Source organism: Lingula anatina, chromosome 4 (assembly GCF_051362555.1).
Source record: "Lingula anatina isolate TDL-2025a chromosome 4, LinAna3.0, whole genome shotgun sequence".
In the NCBI taxonomy this organism is placed as follows: Eukaryota; Metazoa; Brachiopoda; class Lingulata; order Lingulida; family Lingulidae; genus Lingula; species Lingula anatina.
The window spans coordinates 14,752,752-14,771,712 of NC_141770.1; the positions used below are offsets into that span (position 1 = coordinate 14,752,752).

The window sequence follows — 18,961 nt, forward strand, 5'->3', positions numbered from 1 at the left end:
TCTGAGATGTAGGACAGGTGGGTGGGTTCTAGTGTAAAAGGACATATCAATGATACAATGATATGCTCTGTTGACTGGCGACACAATAAGCTGTTGGGCCAAAATATAGATCCCCAACTAGAAATGATTTTAACAGTGTGAGATATTTTGCAATCTGAGCTATCAGATTCGTGAATGAAAGAAGCAACTTTTTTAATTTATCTATTTCAATATGCTGCGTTGTGTTGATAACGAACGATAACAATAGATTTCAGTTCGCTTCAGTACAAGGCAGCAAATGAACACGCATAAGAGAATAAAAAAGTGTGCATAATATGAATGAGAATCTCACAGGGAAGCCTTATCTCAGTATATTTTTTTCACAATAATTGGACACTAAAATTCATTAGCCTTAGTCATAATTTCACGTGGCACACTTCTAAGTCCTCAAAGAGTCCTTGTCGCAACGCAGACACGTGCCGCTGTGACAAATTGCAGTGCGTACCTGTCCCTTAGTAGTGCACGCGCCATGAGACAGCGAATGAGACAAAGCCTGAAACCCTTGTGCCAGGCAAAACAATGTGCAATAATAAATTAATGAATCCTTATGCCTACCTTAATTTGATTGATCGACCACTTGTTGATGCGGCTTTCAGAAGCTGCGTGGTGTGTTGCCTACCTGTTCATTATGCCTCAAGATCAATTCACACAAGCCAAAGAAATGACCCGTGTTCGAAGACGTCTTACTTATGAATAAGTATTGAGATGTAAGACGACTAGCAACCCGAGTTCGTAGACTTCTTAGTTGTGAATAATTTCTCAGACGGTATCGTACATGTATATTTAGGTAAAATAACTAATAGTCAGCAGAGTATATTGTTACAAACGGAGCTTTAATTCTTTCCTTTACTGTGTTAGGTGTTTAGGTAATGACAAAACCGTAATAATATGACCAATTTGCACAAACAGGAGGGAAATGAATACGTAGATATGTGAACATAAAATGAATAAAGTATATGTTGATTTAATTAATTTTTTTAAAAAATTTCAAACCGTGTAGAGTAATTTGAGCCTGCATAAGTATGACCGAATCAACTTGATGTGAACATATCCAAAAACATATAAACCTAAAGAAATCAGAGGGCCACAGGTTGTTCTTGGTCAGTAAAATTGTGTTTTTGATAATGACTAAGTTTTGGATCTTGTCTACCCTAAGATAAAATGTGGTATGAAAGCGTATTAAGAGAAACCAAAATGGCCGTTTGAATCACCATGAATTTTTCACTGCGTCCTCGTCGCAAAACAGCGCTATACGACAACTCTGTGAAAAATGCTATTTAAAAATCTATAAAGATTTGAGATTTACGTTTTAGACACTTTAAATAAGTAATTATTCTTCCTTCGAAAAACGGTTTTTGTTTGTGTGTGAGCCGTAGCGTATTATAATTATTGCTTGTTACATACGACTTTGACGGACGTCAGCTCACTAAATAGAAACGCATATAATGGACTTAATAGAAATGCATATATTTACAGAATATAGTCATTTTTTGATGAAGTTTGCATTTTTACAAAATTCTAGTTCGACATCACGTCATAAAAGCGCGCCATATCCCTACGCTCTAACGATATATGTCTTATTGCACAGAAAATTGGCAGCTGTTCAGATATCTTTGATTCAATACGATCGTCTTTTCTCACGTGATCAATGGATGGAGTTTCCGCAGTCGTTATTTTCCACTGCTGATCGGTGTGTGCGTTCGCATTTTAGATCGAACATGCACCGCTCCAAGCAGGAAAGTGTGAATGCAGCATAAGAGGATTGTTGTTATAATTGCTTGCGTTTCCACTGCGTCATTAATGCAATAGGTCGCTCAGGCAACAATTGCTGTACAGCACGCACAACTTTTAAGTTTTTATAATTAGTCTAGACAATCCATTACCACACGACTGCTACAGCGAACAAACACTGAAGTTTATTTGCGTGCATGCTGCTACTTATTTGATGCCATTTCACAAGTAGCAGATGTAGAATCGAGAAGTTGTCATATTTCCTAGAATTAAGTTGGTGTTATATTCATTACTTTGTCCTTAATTTCATCAATTAACTTTACATCTTTGGATTGAAATTTCGTCTTTGAGTCCGACCAATATTAAATTTTCTTTGCACGATTAAATTATGTACGGAAAGACTTATCTTTACCATATATTTCGCCTAAAACGAGGTTATCGTAAAAGGTTTACGTTTTGTATAACATTTATATATTTCTCATCAGGGATTACCTTTTATATGCCCACTTTGCACAGCACAGATAAAACTACATGTGTATATGTGGGTTACATTGTGAAAAATCAAAACACAACTCAAAACTCTTTAACTAATTTATAGTTTTGAAACCCATGGCAAATATTATTGCTCTTACTGAAACGAAGTGCACTTTAATCAGTATGTACGGTTTATTGTAGTATCGTCCTCTGACAATGCATTCTTTTTAGACAGCACGCAGCGGGATGCCATTTAGAATAATTTGCATTGTATCCGCCATTGTGGTGTCTGTAGTGCGATGATGAATACAAATCCTGAGTATCAAATAACCAATAACTCGATTACAATAACACTTTCGCAATCTCATGGTTTACCCAACAAGACGCCAACATAATTGTCTTATTTCGTCCACCAATCAACGTCTCATAAAATCAGGCTTATTATACTTAGGCTTATAGCTCATAGTTAGTATTTCCCGAAAAAATGAGCATGATGCGGATATTGTTCGTTGGAGAAGAATGATCGAGTTGAATAGAGATATGAATTTATGATGCCAGTAATTTAGCTGTGCTTCACATCTAACAGGTGTTTGCACAACCGCAAAACTGGGACTTCTGTGGCCGTTACGATATCAATGAACTGAAATTATTACAAACAGAAAAAAATTAATAAATGAAAGTAAACAAAGTATATATGAAGACGCATGATAAATAAATAAATAAATAAACACATAGGCAGATAAGCAAGGCAATCATAAAAAAGAAAGAGTATAAAACAAGTATTATGTGCATTTGCATTGAACACTTTGTACCAAAGTTTACTAACAGTCCGATATGGCTATTGTCTATGTTTACAGGGTCGTATCGAAAACATATATTTCCATTTTTGTAATACTTTATTTACTGTGTCTAACATTCCCCTTAACCAGACAACCGTTTTCATTCAACCTGTTGAACTCAAGCGGAGGCATATCGCGGGGTTGCAGGCACCGTGTAACCTTTGCAAGAGAATCGATTAAGCGTAGAGAATAGAGAATCGTTAGACTTGTTGCTCAAAGCGTTATATCAATCAGGCATGGTTTGTTAGCACAGTCTTACTGCCTACGCATTAAGTCTCAGAATACTTTGGCAGACGACAGTCCGAATCGCCGGAAAGGCACAGGGTGGGTTTCCAATGTAAACGATATTCATCTTAGAAAGAAATCGATAAAATTACAGGTTTTATACGAAATTGCATCGAATGGGCAATGCTGTTTCTAGGTTGCCTTTGAAACATAGAGTTCAAGTGCTTAATCAAATTTCTCTCTGTGTGCGTTTGGCGTCATACACGTAGATGCGACACCAGGTTAACTATAAAACAAGTGTCCTAGAGCCTTACTACTAAGAAACCTCAAATCAGCATCATGTTAGCCACAGTGTGAATGATACTTCGTTTGCATTCAGATTTACTCAAAACTGTTAAGGTTAAATTCAGCATGATAATTTAAGGCATACAACATGCTTTATACATTCGTCTAGTAAAATATCTTTCAAGAACTTCACTAAATCGCAAAGGTATACCCTATATATATAAGAAATGACTGAACTATGATTCATAAACTTGTTCTGATTGTAACCGTTTACTAGTGATATTCACCAGTTTCCATCTACATTATAAGAGTGACTCAAACGCACATTGTGTGACTTTAAAAGGATTATGTGCTTTGATATGAACGGTAGGCAAGACAATTGGTTGTTGTCAAACATATGCTCTGAGTCACTTAGAATATTGTCTAAAAATTGCAAACCTTCAAGTTGTCGTGTTTTATTTCCCTTAAAATATTTTTAAACATTAGAATAGTCAATGATAGATACACAAAAAAGTTCTAGAACCATTCCAATAAAACGGCCTCTGGCGAGCCACGGCGGCGTCCTGCGTCACATGACAAGACGTCCCACATGATATGTCTAACAATTTGATAAATTAGTTCTTCAGATGTATCGAGTAACTGTGGTACTGATACACGTCAAATCCCTGAAGTTTATTTTGCTTTTTGAGTAAAACCAAAGGAATGTCCAACGACGCCAGATAACGTTATCATTTTAGACCAGTGTCATTAAATTATGTTTTTTAAATGTGGCAATAAGGTAGCTGGTTCCGTTAGTAAACTTGTCACCTCCCCCCTTAAGAACTATCAATTGATTGTGCTTATTAGAATATTTGCCTGAATGTTACCCAAAGATCTGCTATCGAATCTAGGCGAGGTCTTTCGATCTTTTAATCCCCTATGGCTGCAGCTAACAGCCAGAGTTGCCTTCAACAACAACATCCTCTGCACGTGAAAGTAAATTTTGATACGGGTTGCTTATCAAGACTGCGTATCAGACACTAACAATTCCCTGTTGACAACATTTCTTGCAATTACTCCATAAAACAGATCTTGCAATTTCCATCAGATGGGATGATCCATGGATCCTTGCGCTGTAACAAGTTTTTGATATGCTCTTAACATGCTATGCGTTGGCTTATATCTGAGTTATTGCAAAAGAAAATCGTTTTTCAAATGCTATGTCTGACAAGCACGCGGTTATCAAAATGATACCCCAAGGTCAGTTGCTAAGGGCGGATGTATTTTTAAACGTACCAGATTTAGTCTTGACTATAACATATACGGCATGGTACATTTGTAGCTATAGAAGCTATAGATGCTATGTTCCGTATTATGCATATTGCCATTGGTACAAAGAGTGTTAAAGCACCAAAATAAATAAATTAATAAATAAATAAAGAAAGAAAGAAATGCACCACTGAACCGAATAAACAGACTTCAAGAGGGTCTCGTTTTGCATTCAAATTTGTGTTTGGTTCTAAGATTCCATGTCTGTATTAAAGTTGCGTGTCTTTTGTCTATCCCTTTTCTTTTTTCCTAAAAATTTGCTTTTCATTTATATCACATTGGATTTGCCAGTTTTTTCTTTTCATTTTGTCTTTGACATTCTTTCAAGACGTCTTTCGAGATTCAACTCACTTTGTATTTGTATCATATACATTTGATATGCATATTAAACGGCTTCTGTTAACAGCTGGGTATCTTAATATCTTATTAATCTATCTGCATTCTTTCCAGGTTATTTCCACGACCTTACACAGCGTTCCAGTGGTATAACTAGCTGCAGTTCCAAGAAGGAGCCATTGGATCGGAGCGACTCTGAAGAAGAAAGCACCAGAGACGGATCGCTCAATTCGACTCAGCCAACAAGCCCGCTATCCGGAAGCACCGCTTCATCACACTCCGGCTCCGACTACGAGAATCACGACAGTCACGAAGCGGCACAAGACGGTGTGACCTCTGACCTCTCTTTATCTGGCACAGTTGGGTACACATACGAAGCGTTTTTAATCACCGACGGAAGATCCAAGCGCCGCCGCCGGGGCTATAACGCCGAGGGGAACGGGCGACAACGTTACACGTGTAACGAATGCGGTAAGCATTACGCAACATCGTCAAATCTGTCACGGCATAAGCAGACGCATCGCAGCCTCGACAGCATGTCTGCCAAAAAGTGTCCGCATTGTGACAAAGTCTACGTGTCTATGCCAGCCTTGTCTATGCATATTTTGACTCATGATTTGAAGCACAAGTGTGACGTTTGCGGGAAATCCTTCAGTCGGCCTTGGTTGCTTCAGGGCCACAAACGTTCCCACACGGGAGAGAAACCCTACGGCTGTGCCCATTGCGGCAAAGCGTTCGCGGATCGTTCCAATCTTCGCGCGCACATGCAAACTCATTCCGCCATGAAACATTACAGCTGCGAACGATGCAACAAGACTTTTGCCTTGAAGTCCTATCTCAACAAACATTATGAATCTGCCTGTTTCAAAGATGATTTAAGTTCCATTCCATTTCATGGTCATTCCAGCGACAGTGAATCATCGAATTAAACGTTTGTGTGGTGGGTGACGCACCCATTAAAGATGAGGCGGTAAGAACGTTGAAAAGAGACTGAAAACGTATTTTGATCACTATTTACAGCTTCCCGAAGAGAAAAAAAGAGATGAGTAAACGAAGTGAAACTTTCAGAATAAAATATGGCTTCCAAAAGAGTAGATTTTGACCAACAATCAGTATGATGTCATGCAATGACTAAGCTGCAAGACAATTGGATTGTCTGAACGATAAAGAATACTCATTTTTAACGTAAAACGACCGTTCTTGGGATTTTTTGTGAGATAAAAGTGGCTTCTTGGTATCACCGACAACTCTTGATACCCGCAACTCTAAATAAATTTACCCCCATCAATGTGCCATTTTTAGACAACCTTTTTCCTTACTTCAAGTGAGTTGTAATTTACATTAGTTCTCATTCAAAACGGTTCTTTCCACAGCTAGAACCTTGACAACTTGAAATGAGTGTGTCATGTGGTTGAGACACATAATGTATAATTAAGAAGGAAATTGGAAGGCATTAGCGAATCAAAATTCCACGAACGGTATTCTTAAGGTATACGTGTAATGTAAGAGAACATGAACAAGTGTTAAACGCTGGCGCTGTTTCGAAGAATGACTGATATTTCATAAGATGAAAACAAAATCGGTTTTTCAAAATTGTATTTATATATATATATATATATATATATTCATATATTTAAGTTATGAGCAGCGATTTTTACAACGTTTTTGTTTCCAATTTTTGAAGCACACTTTTCCCATCATATTCCTATGAGATGGAAGTTTTTGCAATATTTCAATTAAGTTTCTTCGGATGAAATGTAATAATTACATACTTCTTACTTTTCAACCGGGTATGCTTATGGTGGCACTAACATGCCCAAAGCAATTTGGTATCATTAAAGGTCAGGCAGGTTTCTTTAGATCAAGGCTGGACTGACGTGCTTTGATTCTCTCGGCAGTTTACGGATTTAAGAAGTTTGAACATTTGTATCCAACGAAAGTTAATTGAAGTGAAAGTAATATTTATTTAAAACTTTGTACAGATATAGTGCAATACTGAACGCAGAGCATAAAGTTATGCCACAGTCGTAATATGTTGTGAATCTGAGCTTCCAATACATTCCGAAAGGTCTGATGCACTTGATGATAAATACCAGACAGGTTCTAGGAGAATGATAAACCATTTGATATATTTTATCGGCAAAAGTGCAATATACTTCCGTCAACTACATGTATGAGCGTCCACTATGTATAACCTTTTATACATTAGACGAGTCAATGGTATATGTGTCGATAGGGTCTAGATATAGCTTACAAGTCGTTAGTTGAATTAGTATGTGATGTGTAATGTGTATTATGAGGTATCAGTGTGGCTGTGACTCGGCACATGCAAGCCATAGGTGTGTATGGATTCTATATTCAAATGTAGACTTGTACTTAATTTCCAGTATCTCTTAAAGCCTGGTATTAGGTTTTCAACCACTAAGGAGTGCCAATCCTTCCGTTTTAAGGGAAAAGAAAGCAGCAGGTTTCCCAGACAACGAAAATGTAAATTAGGCCTATATTTTTCTCATAGTAGTTTTTTAAAAACGGTTCGGTTTGAATAGTTAATTTTGATCTGTGGTGTTTGGCGTGGGCAAAAATTTGGCATATGTTCACACGCGATGTAAATGACTATCAAATCCAACTATTGAAAACAAGTTCCTCGATGTCTAATGATGCATACACGTTATTAAGGTGCCATTTTATTCAATGAATTGAAAATACCGGGGCAACCCTCGGATTTCTTTTCATATGAAGCCTGAGAACAATAACGTGTCTGGCAATGTCACGAAACGGTACTAGTGCATGACGGAAGATACCTAGTTTTTACTATTGCTGTGGCTTTGAAAGGCGTTCAAGTGTTGAATATGTTCCAAATGACGCTAGTCACATAACGCTACGTTATCGCGAGCTCACAGATAGACAGATGAGTAATAGTATAAGAAATGAGTAACCGGACACTTTCACTAATGATTCAGAAGCAGAGGGCAAATCGAAAAGAGAAAAAAACAATTATTTCTTTCTGGCAGCGTTCCAAAAAATGATAAACAAATGCCCTTTTTGGCGATATAATTTGTTAATTGCCCGGCGCATCGCGCCTGGCTAATGGCTGCATGAGACAGATAAGAAGTTTCAGAGAATTGATGTATAAACCGTGTATAGTCAAACTGTATGTTAATGATTAATCTATTGTCGAATCTCATTTTACATTTGTTGTTGTTATAATTGTTGTTATGCGCTTTTTAATCAGAGATTTTTATATTGGTTCGATGCATTATTCTTTTTATAAGTTTTAATTTATCAACGTTATTAGTGTTTCTTACGTCCTGGACAGAATGACGAGTAGAATAACAGACGTATTTTATGTCACTATCCGTTTTTACAAACGTCAACAACCAATAGACGTTTATATAACGTTTATAACGCAGTTTTATAATGCATATTTTTATTTTGACAGAGGTAGTTTTTCTAAACTTTCTCTGCTGCCTCCTGCCTCGGCATTGTAAAATGAAATAAAGCAATATTTGTAGAAATGGGTTTTCTCTTCGTCGTTTTGGTTGATGCCAGTGTACCATTTATAAATGCTCTTTAGTGAGAATCTCCCGCACAGTTGGAATGACCCAGCTAGTACGATGTGTGAATCTGAATGCGTCCTAAAACACAATGATGCATGACTTCAACCACAATCTCCCATCCAATCCTATCAATGCACTCAGTGAAACTAACGGGCCTGTAAAACACGTCCCTTCGGTAACATATGGGTAGATCCCAAAATTAGTCCACTTTGAACTAGATTAAGTTGTAGTGAACTTAGACACTTTGATCTAGATTAAGTTGTAGTGAACTTAGACACTTTGATCTAGATTAAGTTGTAGTGAACTTAGAATGACAAAGCGTAAACACACGTTTTTTTACTAAAAATTACTTCTAAAAGCTTTTCTTGTTGGACTTATCTAGAGACAAGAAAAACTTTTGATAATTCAAAAAGATTCAAATGAGTCGCCAAAAACAGTCTAATTTTTCATCTCCTGATAAACCCTGCCATCTGTCCAACATTACAGTTTTGAATCGCGCATAACCCGGAATGCAAATAAATCAATTAATTAAATAATTAATTAAAGAATACTGTTGACTGTTTCGTCTGTTCACTCTGACAGACTTGGTCACAACTGAATCACCTGTTCAGGTGAAGGTGAACAAGTAATTACCTCAGTCTTGATGATGACTTGTTAGTCCCTCTTTTGCCCCCTCCTCAACATCACAAGAATGAGACTACTGGAGGACAAGAAACAGAGATCACTACTGTCTATTGTAGACATTATAAAAGCTGGAGTTTGTTTTATCTAAAAATTTGGTACAGCAATGGTCATCCTAGTGTCTCCTTTGTTAGCTAACATCTTCATGAGGACTTGGAACAAACGACTATCAAAACACCTCCCTTTTGGTGCAAGCCATGCCTATGGCTCAGATATGTGGATGACATCCTGGTGATAATACCAAAGGATACCACAGCAGCAGTGAACCAAGACATGAATAGTATTGAATAGTATACAATTCACCAACGAAGAGATGAAGGACAACCACAAAAAAGTGGGAAAATTCAAAGGACAAGTCACAATCCTATTGTGAAAGCAATTTCAGAGAAAATCATGAATGCAATGAGAAAGAAAAACATCAAAATGTCATTGAAACCACACGCAAAAATCAGAAACTTTCTTGTACATACAAAAGACAAGATAGAGGACAGCAAAAAGTGTGGAAAAGTATATGAGATCGGGTGTGGGATCTGTGCCAGAGTATATTTTGGAGAGACGGGGAGAAAACTAGAAACAAGACTAGAGAAGCACATGAAAGAAGTAAAGAAAAATGTAAGTGCGGGAATTAACACCAGATCCAAACGCTCTATGTACAGGAGTTTTCCACAAATCAGCCAACACAGATCCTATGTCAGAAAACAGTCATGTGCCAAAATGGAACAATTCTAAAGTGCTAGCCAGTGAAAGTAATTACAGCAAACGCAAAGTTTTGGAACCAATCTGGATAAGAAGAAAGAAATACACCATGAAGAGATGAAGGAGCACACAAACTGTCCCATGTGTATGATGATATTCCACCTGGGGGGCGGGGCAAGAGGGACTGACAAGTCATCATCAAGACTGAGGCAATTACCTGTTCACCTTCACCTGAAAGGTAATTCAGTTGTGACCAAGTCTGTCAGAATTAACGGACGAAACAGTCAACAGGTAAATCAATTATGTGGATATATCATAAATGAAAACTTTTCAACGATAAGTTTTTGTTTATTTGATTGCATATTTAGTGCATTAAAATATTTTTGTTCTCTCTGATCTTCTTGAAAAAAATTTTCTATCTATCTAATGGCTGGACAATGTTGTGAGGTACTGGGAATTCGCTGACAATTGCGCTCTCAGCAATCACGTCAGAATTGCCAAAAATAAACGGGCAATGACGCATGTTAATTAACGTCATCAGCAGACACTATTAGTCAGAAAGTCGCCAGCTCAACGATAGATCACCTTAGTGGACTGTAAGTGTAGCTGGACCACGTTTCGAGAACGACTTATTGGCAAATAAGGCGTAATTAAATTTGTGTAACAGTTGTTTCAGTGGAATGTTTTCGTTAAGATAAACTACCGTGTAGTAGTGCAATGCAGGATCTTAAAAACTTTCTGTTATTACAATGTCCATTAAAAAAAGTATTAAACGTTAATATATTGAAGAAACTTTATCTTGAAAGGTCGAGACTGCACTCTACATGCGTCAATGCTGTCCATACGAGAAATGAAATACATGTATTATGCAATGAAGGTACGTTATTGTATGTCTATTAGTTGCATTTTTTTTACAAAATGCGTTAATCTTATTTTTACTCCTTTGTTCTCATAGCATTTTTAGCTTGCGCACCCGAGATAAAAGTATCAATAGTTACAACTCTCGAAACCCATTTATAATAGATCCATCATCGACCTTTTTAAGACCATTGGCGCAATTCTATCGCTCGCCTCAAAGCGCATCACGCCATTAAAGCTTACTATTGAAGCAACATGTGTGAAGTAATACGCGATTGTTTACCAGTTTTAATGCAATCTCTTCAAATACTTGTTCTCGGAACCTTTGGAAATGTTAGTGACATTACAGTCTCTTTGAGCTACAATACTGAGCAAATTTGGCCTATCGATTTTGACGGGAACTTGAGGAAACATGACAACCTACAGGGACTCCTGGTAATGTTTATAGAACAACTAACTCGCATGTGTAAGGCCGCACACCCTCTGGGCTTAAAAAGGACCGAATCAGTTCGATCTAAATGACGAAGAAAATGTGTTTTTTTTTTGTAATAAAACTGACACCTGTGCGCCATTGCCACGAAGTCTGATCGCTGAATGCAGGATATAGAATTTGTAATGCTAAAGCGAAATTGGCTTCATTCCTTTTAAAATGCTGGAGTGATTTAGGTCGATTTCTATTAGCTCTATCTGTGAAAGTGTGAGCAAGGCCCGCCAGTTTGCGAACTGACTGAGTACACATAACTGTGATATATCTCATCACTGAATGCGATTGATCTGTTTTTGAAGGTGACGCGGGTTTCCCACGCGGATTTCGAATCGATTTCTGCTCTGTCAGCTTAATTTTCGGTCGGCGACATCGTGATTTAAACGGTAGTTTTCGTCATTTCTGTTCCGTTGATGTTTTTAGTCATTTAACAAACGAGTGCGACATCCATCAATACTTCAGGCACCATGGTTTTTATCAAAGAAACAATTTCGCTGGAATTTGCTGTCTTAATTTGTATGCATCTACCAAAGTACCAGAGTACATTTGTCATTAATTATAAGAACTGATATTTATAACATTTAATTTTTGGATTGGTAAATGATTGAAACAGAAGTTGCCATACAATCTGGCTCCTCCAGATTTGCATGCATCATACGGTGTAAATCTACCATCATGCAGCTGCCTACACTGGTCAAGCAGCGAGGCGGGGTAAAGGATCAAAAAAAGGTCTTGGATACACAAGTACCACGTTCTTTTGCCATAAAGCTTGGGAACCTGGACAAGAACCTGGAATAAAACGAACGAGAGTCCTCCCAGACATCATACATCTAGGAGCTTTCACTTTATCATTATTATTGGCGCCCATCCATAAACAATGGAGAATCCTGTGAACGCAACATGTGATTGTGTCAGTGTGCTGTTTAAGTCGGCTTCTCTTGTTGTAATTTAAGATCCTCTATTGCCCTTGGCATGATCGATGAGTAAGACGCGACGAGCTCGGTAATGACCAGACGGAGTTTTTGGCGTCGTAAAAATCAAGTTGAAGTAGTAATAACATTACTGCTACCTTTTCCTTCGCCTCCTTATTATACTCTCATTACCGACCCCTAATGAATAGTTTCTACAAATTTTGGTGCATCTTTCTGTCAGTCGCGTTTCCAGAAGTGAAAAGAGAGAGAGAGGTAATAAAATTAATAAACAATGAATCAATTCCTTTGATCTGATTTTTTATTTATTTAAATAACACTTTCAAGACACAGCATCTGCGGTATGCATAGATTGATTTTTCATTCAAACTCATCTTAAACGTTGCAGACTCCTGTTTAAATTGCTTGACAAGCAAAAACAGCAATTAATTATGCCGATTTTGTAAATCAGATAACAAGCACACAAAAATGGATTTATCAAAACAGGAGAGATATCAGAATATATTGTCATCACAGTCATCAGGGACTAAAAAACCTGTAATATTTCTACACATTATCTTGATGTGTGAGAAATAATTAACAGTACACATACAGTCAGCTGTACTTTTCTCCGTACTTAATCTTGAACTTCAATCAATGACTCAAATTACTTCTGAGCTCTTGTACCTTCTTTCTTCGTGATTTATATAAATGCAAAACAATACAGCTATTAGAGTGTTCTTTTAACTTTCAGAGTGATCTTTCTTTTACCGATTTTCAAGGAACTTCGTTAGCAAATGGCAGCTGCTTATATCTGGTATTTCATAAGATTTATCATCTTGTGATCTAATAATATTGAAATCCACACAGTTTTTTAAAGATATACACCTGCAAAATCCCAACTAAAGGTTATGTCTACAAAGGATAATGTATATAATACAAGCCATTAAGTCTATACATCACATATACATATTTAAAAAAAATGGTGTCAGCTGTGGATGCTTTGTATTTTGGAGATCATGCCTTGAAGCTGAAGAAAGAAGTCAAAAACATGCCAACACAGACGAACACAAATAAAATTTCAACATTAAAAAGCTGCACAAATATAGTGGATTTCTACAAATTCTCTGGATATTGAGTATTCATTAAAACATACGTATTATGCAAAAAGAATTCTGTGCATAAAATGTTTCTGCGCTCTTAAAGAAATCACCAAACAGCAGTCTCTGCAAATGGATGATATTACGCTCCTGTTCTTATGAAAGTTATATTCATTATAAGATAAAAGCAAACATTTGCTTATAATATAACACATAAATTGCTGGATATTCATTAGGACCATCTACCAAGTATTTGGTTTGCAGTATTTTATATAATTAAATTTTATCTTTAATGCATCCAAAAACATAAAAATTTCAATTTCCGTACTTGAAATGTACTTCACAAAAATTAGTTTGCAATCTTAAATAACTTGCCAAATTACCAACATTTTAACATTTCATATCGAAAGCTATTGAGAATAGTGGGATAAGAAAAACGAACGCTTTACATAATATTGCGTCAGGTGTGAAACTTAAGGGCATGGCAAAGATCTTGGATTGTGTTAGGTGTGCCAGCACATTTCATAGCTTCACAATAGGATCAATAGTTCTACACTATAGGATCAGCATACACACAGCCAGATTCTATCCCCAGGTTGTAATCATTGCCTTTCCCGCCTTTATAGGCACTGGTGACAATTCTGAACCAGCCCTGCTCACCCTAAAGAAAGACAAAAATATTCAGAAGAGTATTTCATCTGCTGTTTTTAAAGTAAATTTTTTTCATACCAGAAGCTACTATTACCGTACTTTGCTTTCCAACATTTTAGCACATCTCCATCAACTTTGTGCCTTTTATTTTTTGTGTTGGGTAAAGTACAACCCGGGTTAAATCTAAAACCAGTTGAATTATGTTCAGCCACCTTCTTTAATATTTCTGTGTAATTCATGCTCTGCAGAGCATGTTTTTAAAACTTTCAAAATGATTACTGTACACTGAAGACCAGCACTGCTGGCCAGGGAAGTCATAAATGTATAAGTATTTGTTTTTAACATTGAAGGCAAGCAACTGAACTGCCCAAAAGGTAAGAAAGTGTATCAAATATCTTGTAAATTATTATGCAAAGTTTAAGAACATTAATTTTTGCACCAAAGGGTACGCTTACCCATGGCTGTCCCCAAGAATTCCTTACAATCCAATATTCCACCCCATTCTCTACTCCCCAGCCGACCACTGACACAATGTGGTTTACCTGAAACATTAGAGGCAAGGAAAACTAGTATATTGTTATATATATTGCTTTCAGCATCTTTGGATCTTTTGATCAGCGTGCAGTCAGTGGGATGACTGTGAGCACAATCAGAACAGCGGGTTAACAGATCCGTGGATCAAGCATGACCTAATTACTTGAACGCTCATTGCGTAACTTCTGTGGGTAATTTATTCAGTGTCTAATTGGGAATGAAGCCACAAGCTTTTAAGTGGGTCAGCCGTATGTTATCCACGGTCCTGTTTACCTGCTATTTTGAATGGGTCCAACAGCACTTTACTTGTTTTGTCAAAATCACCACGCGTTCAAAAAAAAAAAAAAAAAAAAAAAACTAGAAGCTGGCAAACAGTTCATCAAAATTGAGAGAGAGAGAGAGAGAGAGAGAGAGGTCACACAGACTTACAAGAACAAACCACTTGTCCTCGGCATAAATTCCACCTTTGTATTTTTCAAAGTTGTCTGTCACCATGATGCCACAGCTAGGCATAGAAATTGAAATAAAAATTAATTGTAGCGCAAAAAAGCAGGTGTACTTACATATATTTTATTTTTCAGTTCAGTGTAGACACCACCAGTGTATTTCTCAAAGACAGCTGTCACCATGATACCACAACTGCCAAAAAATGAAAGAAATCCTACAATGATCCCTTTCCCGACAAAAATAAATAAATAAATAAAACTGCAGTCTAGCTTTAATTTTCACTTTTCAATTTTTTTGAAACTGACACCTAAATTTTAAGGGCATCTAACCCATCATATCACTTTTATTCTGAATAATTATCTAGAGTGTTAAATACAATCATACACGCACACACACATATACAGACACACACACTTCTTTTGAGAATTAAAATCAAATTTTAGTGACAGAATAATTACATCTCTTTTTTTAAAAAAATTTTAGTTATTTATACTTAGGAACTGTCCCTTCATTAAATGCATACAAAATGAAAAAAAAAAATCTCTTGAACACCAATCACATACAGTGCCCCTGTATAAAATTGTAATAAAAATCAAGAAATTTCACAATCTGTAGTTTAACTTACGCAATTGGCCCTTTCTCATAAATCTCCATCATCATCTTGTCTCTGCCCTCTACATTGCCGTAGTCACCCACTCTCCACCTAGTGTAGTTCTGAATAGAATAGCACTGGCCAAATGTGCTGCAAGTGCCGCACTCGTTGAAAGGATCACATTCTGAAATGACATTCAAGTAACATGAGGCTGCTGTCCTTTAAATTGCCCTGTGAATTCAACACACACACACACACACACACACACACACACACACACACACACACACACACACACACACTAACTTTCCTAAAATTATAAGCCAAGGTTTTCTATCGAATAAATTTTTCTACAAACTAAGACTGTCTGAGAAGAGTTTAGAGTGGATTGCACTTAATGGGTGCTGACAAGATGTTCAATTAAAATGGTTTGGATGGTTGGGGGGGGGGGGGGTGAGGAATCTGCTCAAAATGGGCGTCCTTGTATGGCATCTTTATTTATCCCACTTTCAATAATTGCTAACCTCGCCCAAGTATCGATCTCAGTATTTTATCAATTTATCACTCTGACATCGGTCATCAAGGTTTTCCTGCTCGAACAAGTAAGTGTGACACTCGCTCTCGCCACCAACACCAACCAATTATTGAACCGAGCAAATAATTTTTTCCTCTCCTTCCATATTAGCAACTATAAAAAACCTTGCTCTATCCCATTTTGTTTTTCATTCAGTTAAATGGTTTATGTTATAGGCAGCATTATGCACTAAACTCCTTACTTTGATCAAGGGCCTGATAATTATTGCACGTCTCATCAGGTATACCACGCTTGTGTGCGTACTCGTACACCCCTATCATCCCTCCGCCATGACAGGTGCCCGAGTCGCCACAGTCCAAGACATCTTGTACAGAGAGGTAGGCAGAGGGCCAGGCGTTCCCTCGCTTTATGTTGATGCGATCCGCCAGGGCGCTGGTTGTTCCCATGGCCCAACATGAACCACAGTCTGTACAAGAACAAGAAAAAATTTTTTTTTACAAATTTCATCATTTTTGAAATCATCATTATTGCTGAAAGTGAAAATTGAATTCTTTTTGACTGCTTAACTTATAGGGAGTGTACAAGGAACCCCTCTTGCAGGAGATACAAAAGAAAAGAGCATGTTTGATTCCTAGAAGACATTCAGAACATATGATCCGTGGTCTAACTGAACCACCAACAAACTATGGCTGACCCCACATAAAAAGCCATGCTGCTATTTCCCTGTTGATCTCCCTGCCTCCACACATGCCATTTAACAAATTAAATCTCAGCTTCAAGGGTTCATTGCTGGGCCCCTGCAGCAACAGCATGTGTGGAGCCAGGGAAACCATCAAGGAATTAGAGGCATTGCTTTTTATATGGGGTCCGCCATATTTAGTCAGTAGATCAGTAAGTCCGCGGATCATCTGTTCTGTATGCGCTCTTAGTATCTAAAATGAGTCTATGGGAAAATACCCATAGGACACATGCACTAGAATATTCATAATGCTGTATTATGGTTGTGTCAGACCCCATTTCCAGAGATTAGATCGATCTACTTTAGATCGACCTAACTCCCTGGGGGTTCACTCTAAATAGCTGTCAGCCGGGCGGGTACGAAAGTTAATTACCCTCTTACAGCTTGTAGTAGGCGGGACGGACATTTAAGCCGGATTATCTAACAGTAATCTAGTGAGACTCCCCGCAGGGATAGATCGATCTAAAAGCTCTGGGAATACAGCCTTATACTTACATTGAGGAATGTGTTGATTCCTTGTGACAGACACAAAGTTTGTATTGTTCACGTTTCTCCAATCCCACGCCTTGGGGACAGCCTTAATGCTCATGTACTCATGAGGTCGAGGGTATGTCCTATGTAAATACTTCACAATGTTAAATCAAAACATCACTTGTAGCACAATCTATCAGTAAGCAGGATGGCAGGTAGAAAAGAGAAAATTGTTGTACTTGTAGGCTAATATCTAGAAATGATTGGAGGGAGAATAAGGCAACAGAAAATACAACACTAAATCTCACTGGCCCTTTAACTTTTTTCAAGCACCTATAAATTGTAAACCTGGGTAGTTACATGTACAAAATCACAAGTACTACTAGTACACTATAATACCATGTGAATTTACCATTTTATTGTTTACTTTCCTCATATGAATTAGCTAGGTCAACTGAGGGGTCACATAATTTCACTGAACTCCAATTTATGCAAAAAAATGCAAAATTTCAGCAAGAGGCACTCATTTCAAAACATAAAAAGGGTGCAATTTACAACTGGTCTGACTTTAACCAGCACTGGGACTGGGTGTAAGCTATGAAATGATTAATTTCCCCCTGAAATTTGATTATTTTAATGTTCAAAATGCCATGTCATGATCATGATTACTGTAGATCAAACTTGTAAACAAAAAAGTACACCTTGAGCACAAAAACAACAGCGGAATATATTGTACAGAGAATAATTAAAGTCAATGCAGGATCTTGCATTACAGGAGTATCGTCTCTGACCATTTAATCAAATATCAAATAAAATATAATATTAATGCATAAAACAAATTAATTAAAAAAATAAATACCAACTATGGACGTTTTATAAGATAGCATTACTAGACAGTAATGCAATCTAAGTTATATCGACCTAAATTTCGAAAGTAGTAGTACAATGTGACAGAAATCTTTAAAGCAGAAATCATAAAACTAGTGCTGATATTCAGTACAGAGTCAGATGCAGAGATACCGATCTATTTAACGAAATTAACGGCTCTTACTGTACATATCTTGAGCAATAAATCTTGATCTTAAAATGATCCTTCAAAAAGAAAATATACTAACCTGATAGTTTGCTTCCCGATGTCATAGTTCCTGTCATAGCACGCTTTATTATGCTTTAGATACTTCAGTTCAGATGAAATCCCAAAACACATAAGAGACAAAAACGTCGCGAACAACAAGCCGTTCGCCATTTTGCTTAAAATTACACCTCCTCGTGACTGTCATGTGAGATGAGTCATGTGACCAGCAGGTGTTTGTTGCCTGTTGAACCTGCTATGTAATGCGCGGTATCAAGTAACTAACTCTGCCCCCTTTAGCGGCAGTTATGTAGTAAATTAAAACATTCAGATACAAATAGCTGGTGATTTGAATGTCTGTTTCTCCTCAAATAGCAACTTTTATAGTAAGCAATGGTC

The 18,961-nt window shown here is 37.2% G+C and overlaps 2 protein-coding genes across 4 annotated transcripts in view; one reads left to right on the plus strand and one right to left on the minus strand.

Annotated features, from left to right (window-relative positions):
• The window catches only part of LOC106156364 (cleavage and polyadenylation specificity factor subunit 5-like), a 38,747-nt gene extending 29,995 nt beyond the window's left edge, over nucleotides 1-8,752 (plus strand). For both annotated transcript variants that reach the window (XM_087010954.1, XM_087010955.1), the window contains one exon: nucleotides 5,352-8,752. In XM_087010954.1, coding sequence (XP_086867080.1) covers nucleotides 5,352-6,166 — 815 coding nt within the window. In that variant the 3' untranslated portion in view covers nucleotides 6,167-8,752. The remainder of the gene's footprint in view (nucleotides 1-5,351) is intronic.
• Nucleotides 8,753-12,725: 3,973 nt separating this feature from the next.
• Nucleotides 12,726-18,878, minus strand: LOC106156390 (cathepsin Z-like). 2 transcript variants are annotated; one of them, XM_013531615.2, is made up of 7 exons: nucleotides 18,606-18,878; nucleotides 17,515-17,633; nucleotides 16,522-16,746; nucleotides 15,779-15,929; nucleotides 15,136-15,211; nucleotides 14,628-14,714; nucleotides 12,726-14,182 (listed from the first exon to the last, which is right to left on the minus strand). In XM_013531615.2, exons 1-7 carry the CDS (start codon nucleotides 18,734-18,736, stop codon nucleotides 14,072-14,074), a joined length of 900 nt encoding a protein of 299 aa, XP_013387069.2. In that variant the 5' UTR covers nucleotides 18,737-18,878; the 3' UTR covers nucleotides 12,726-14,071. The 2 variants fall into 2 exon arrangements, with proteins under 2 accessions (XP_013387069.2, XP_013387068.2); XM_013531614.3 differs by lacking the exon at nucleotides 15,136-15,211 and adding an exon at nucleotides 15,270-15,345 and having other exon boundaries at nucleotides 18,606-18,795.
• Nucleotides 18,879-18,961: the final 83 nt, after the last annotated feature.

What these genes read in the sequence shown, in the direction of transcription:
- LOC106156390 (XM_013531615.2), bottom strand. Translation starts at nt 18,736, where the DNA reads ATGGCGAACGGCTTGTTGTTCGCGACGTTTTTGTCTCTTATGTGTTTT. An exon ending in GAATCAACACATTCCTCAAT is followed by an intron (nt 16,747 to 17,514) that starts GTAAGTATAAGG and finishes GTTCTTGTACAG; the next exon opens with ACTGTGGTTCATGTTGGGCC. An exon ending in AGGACAAGTGGTTTGTTCTT is followed by an intron (nt 14,715 to 15,135) that starts GTAAGTCTGTGT and finishes CTAATGTTTCAG; the next exon opens with GTAAACCACATTGTGTCAGT.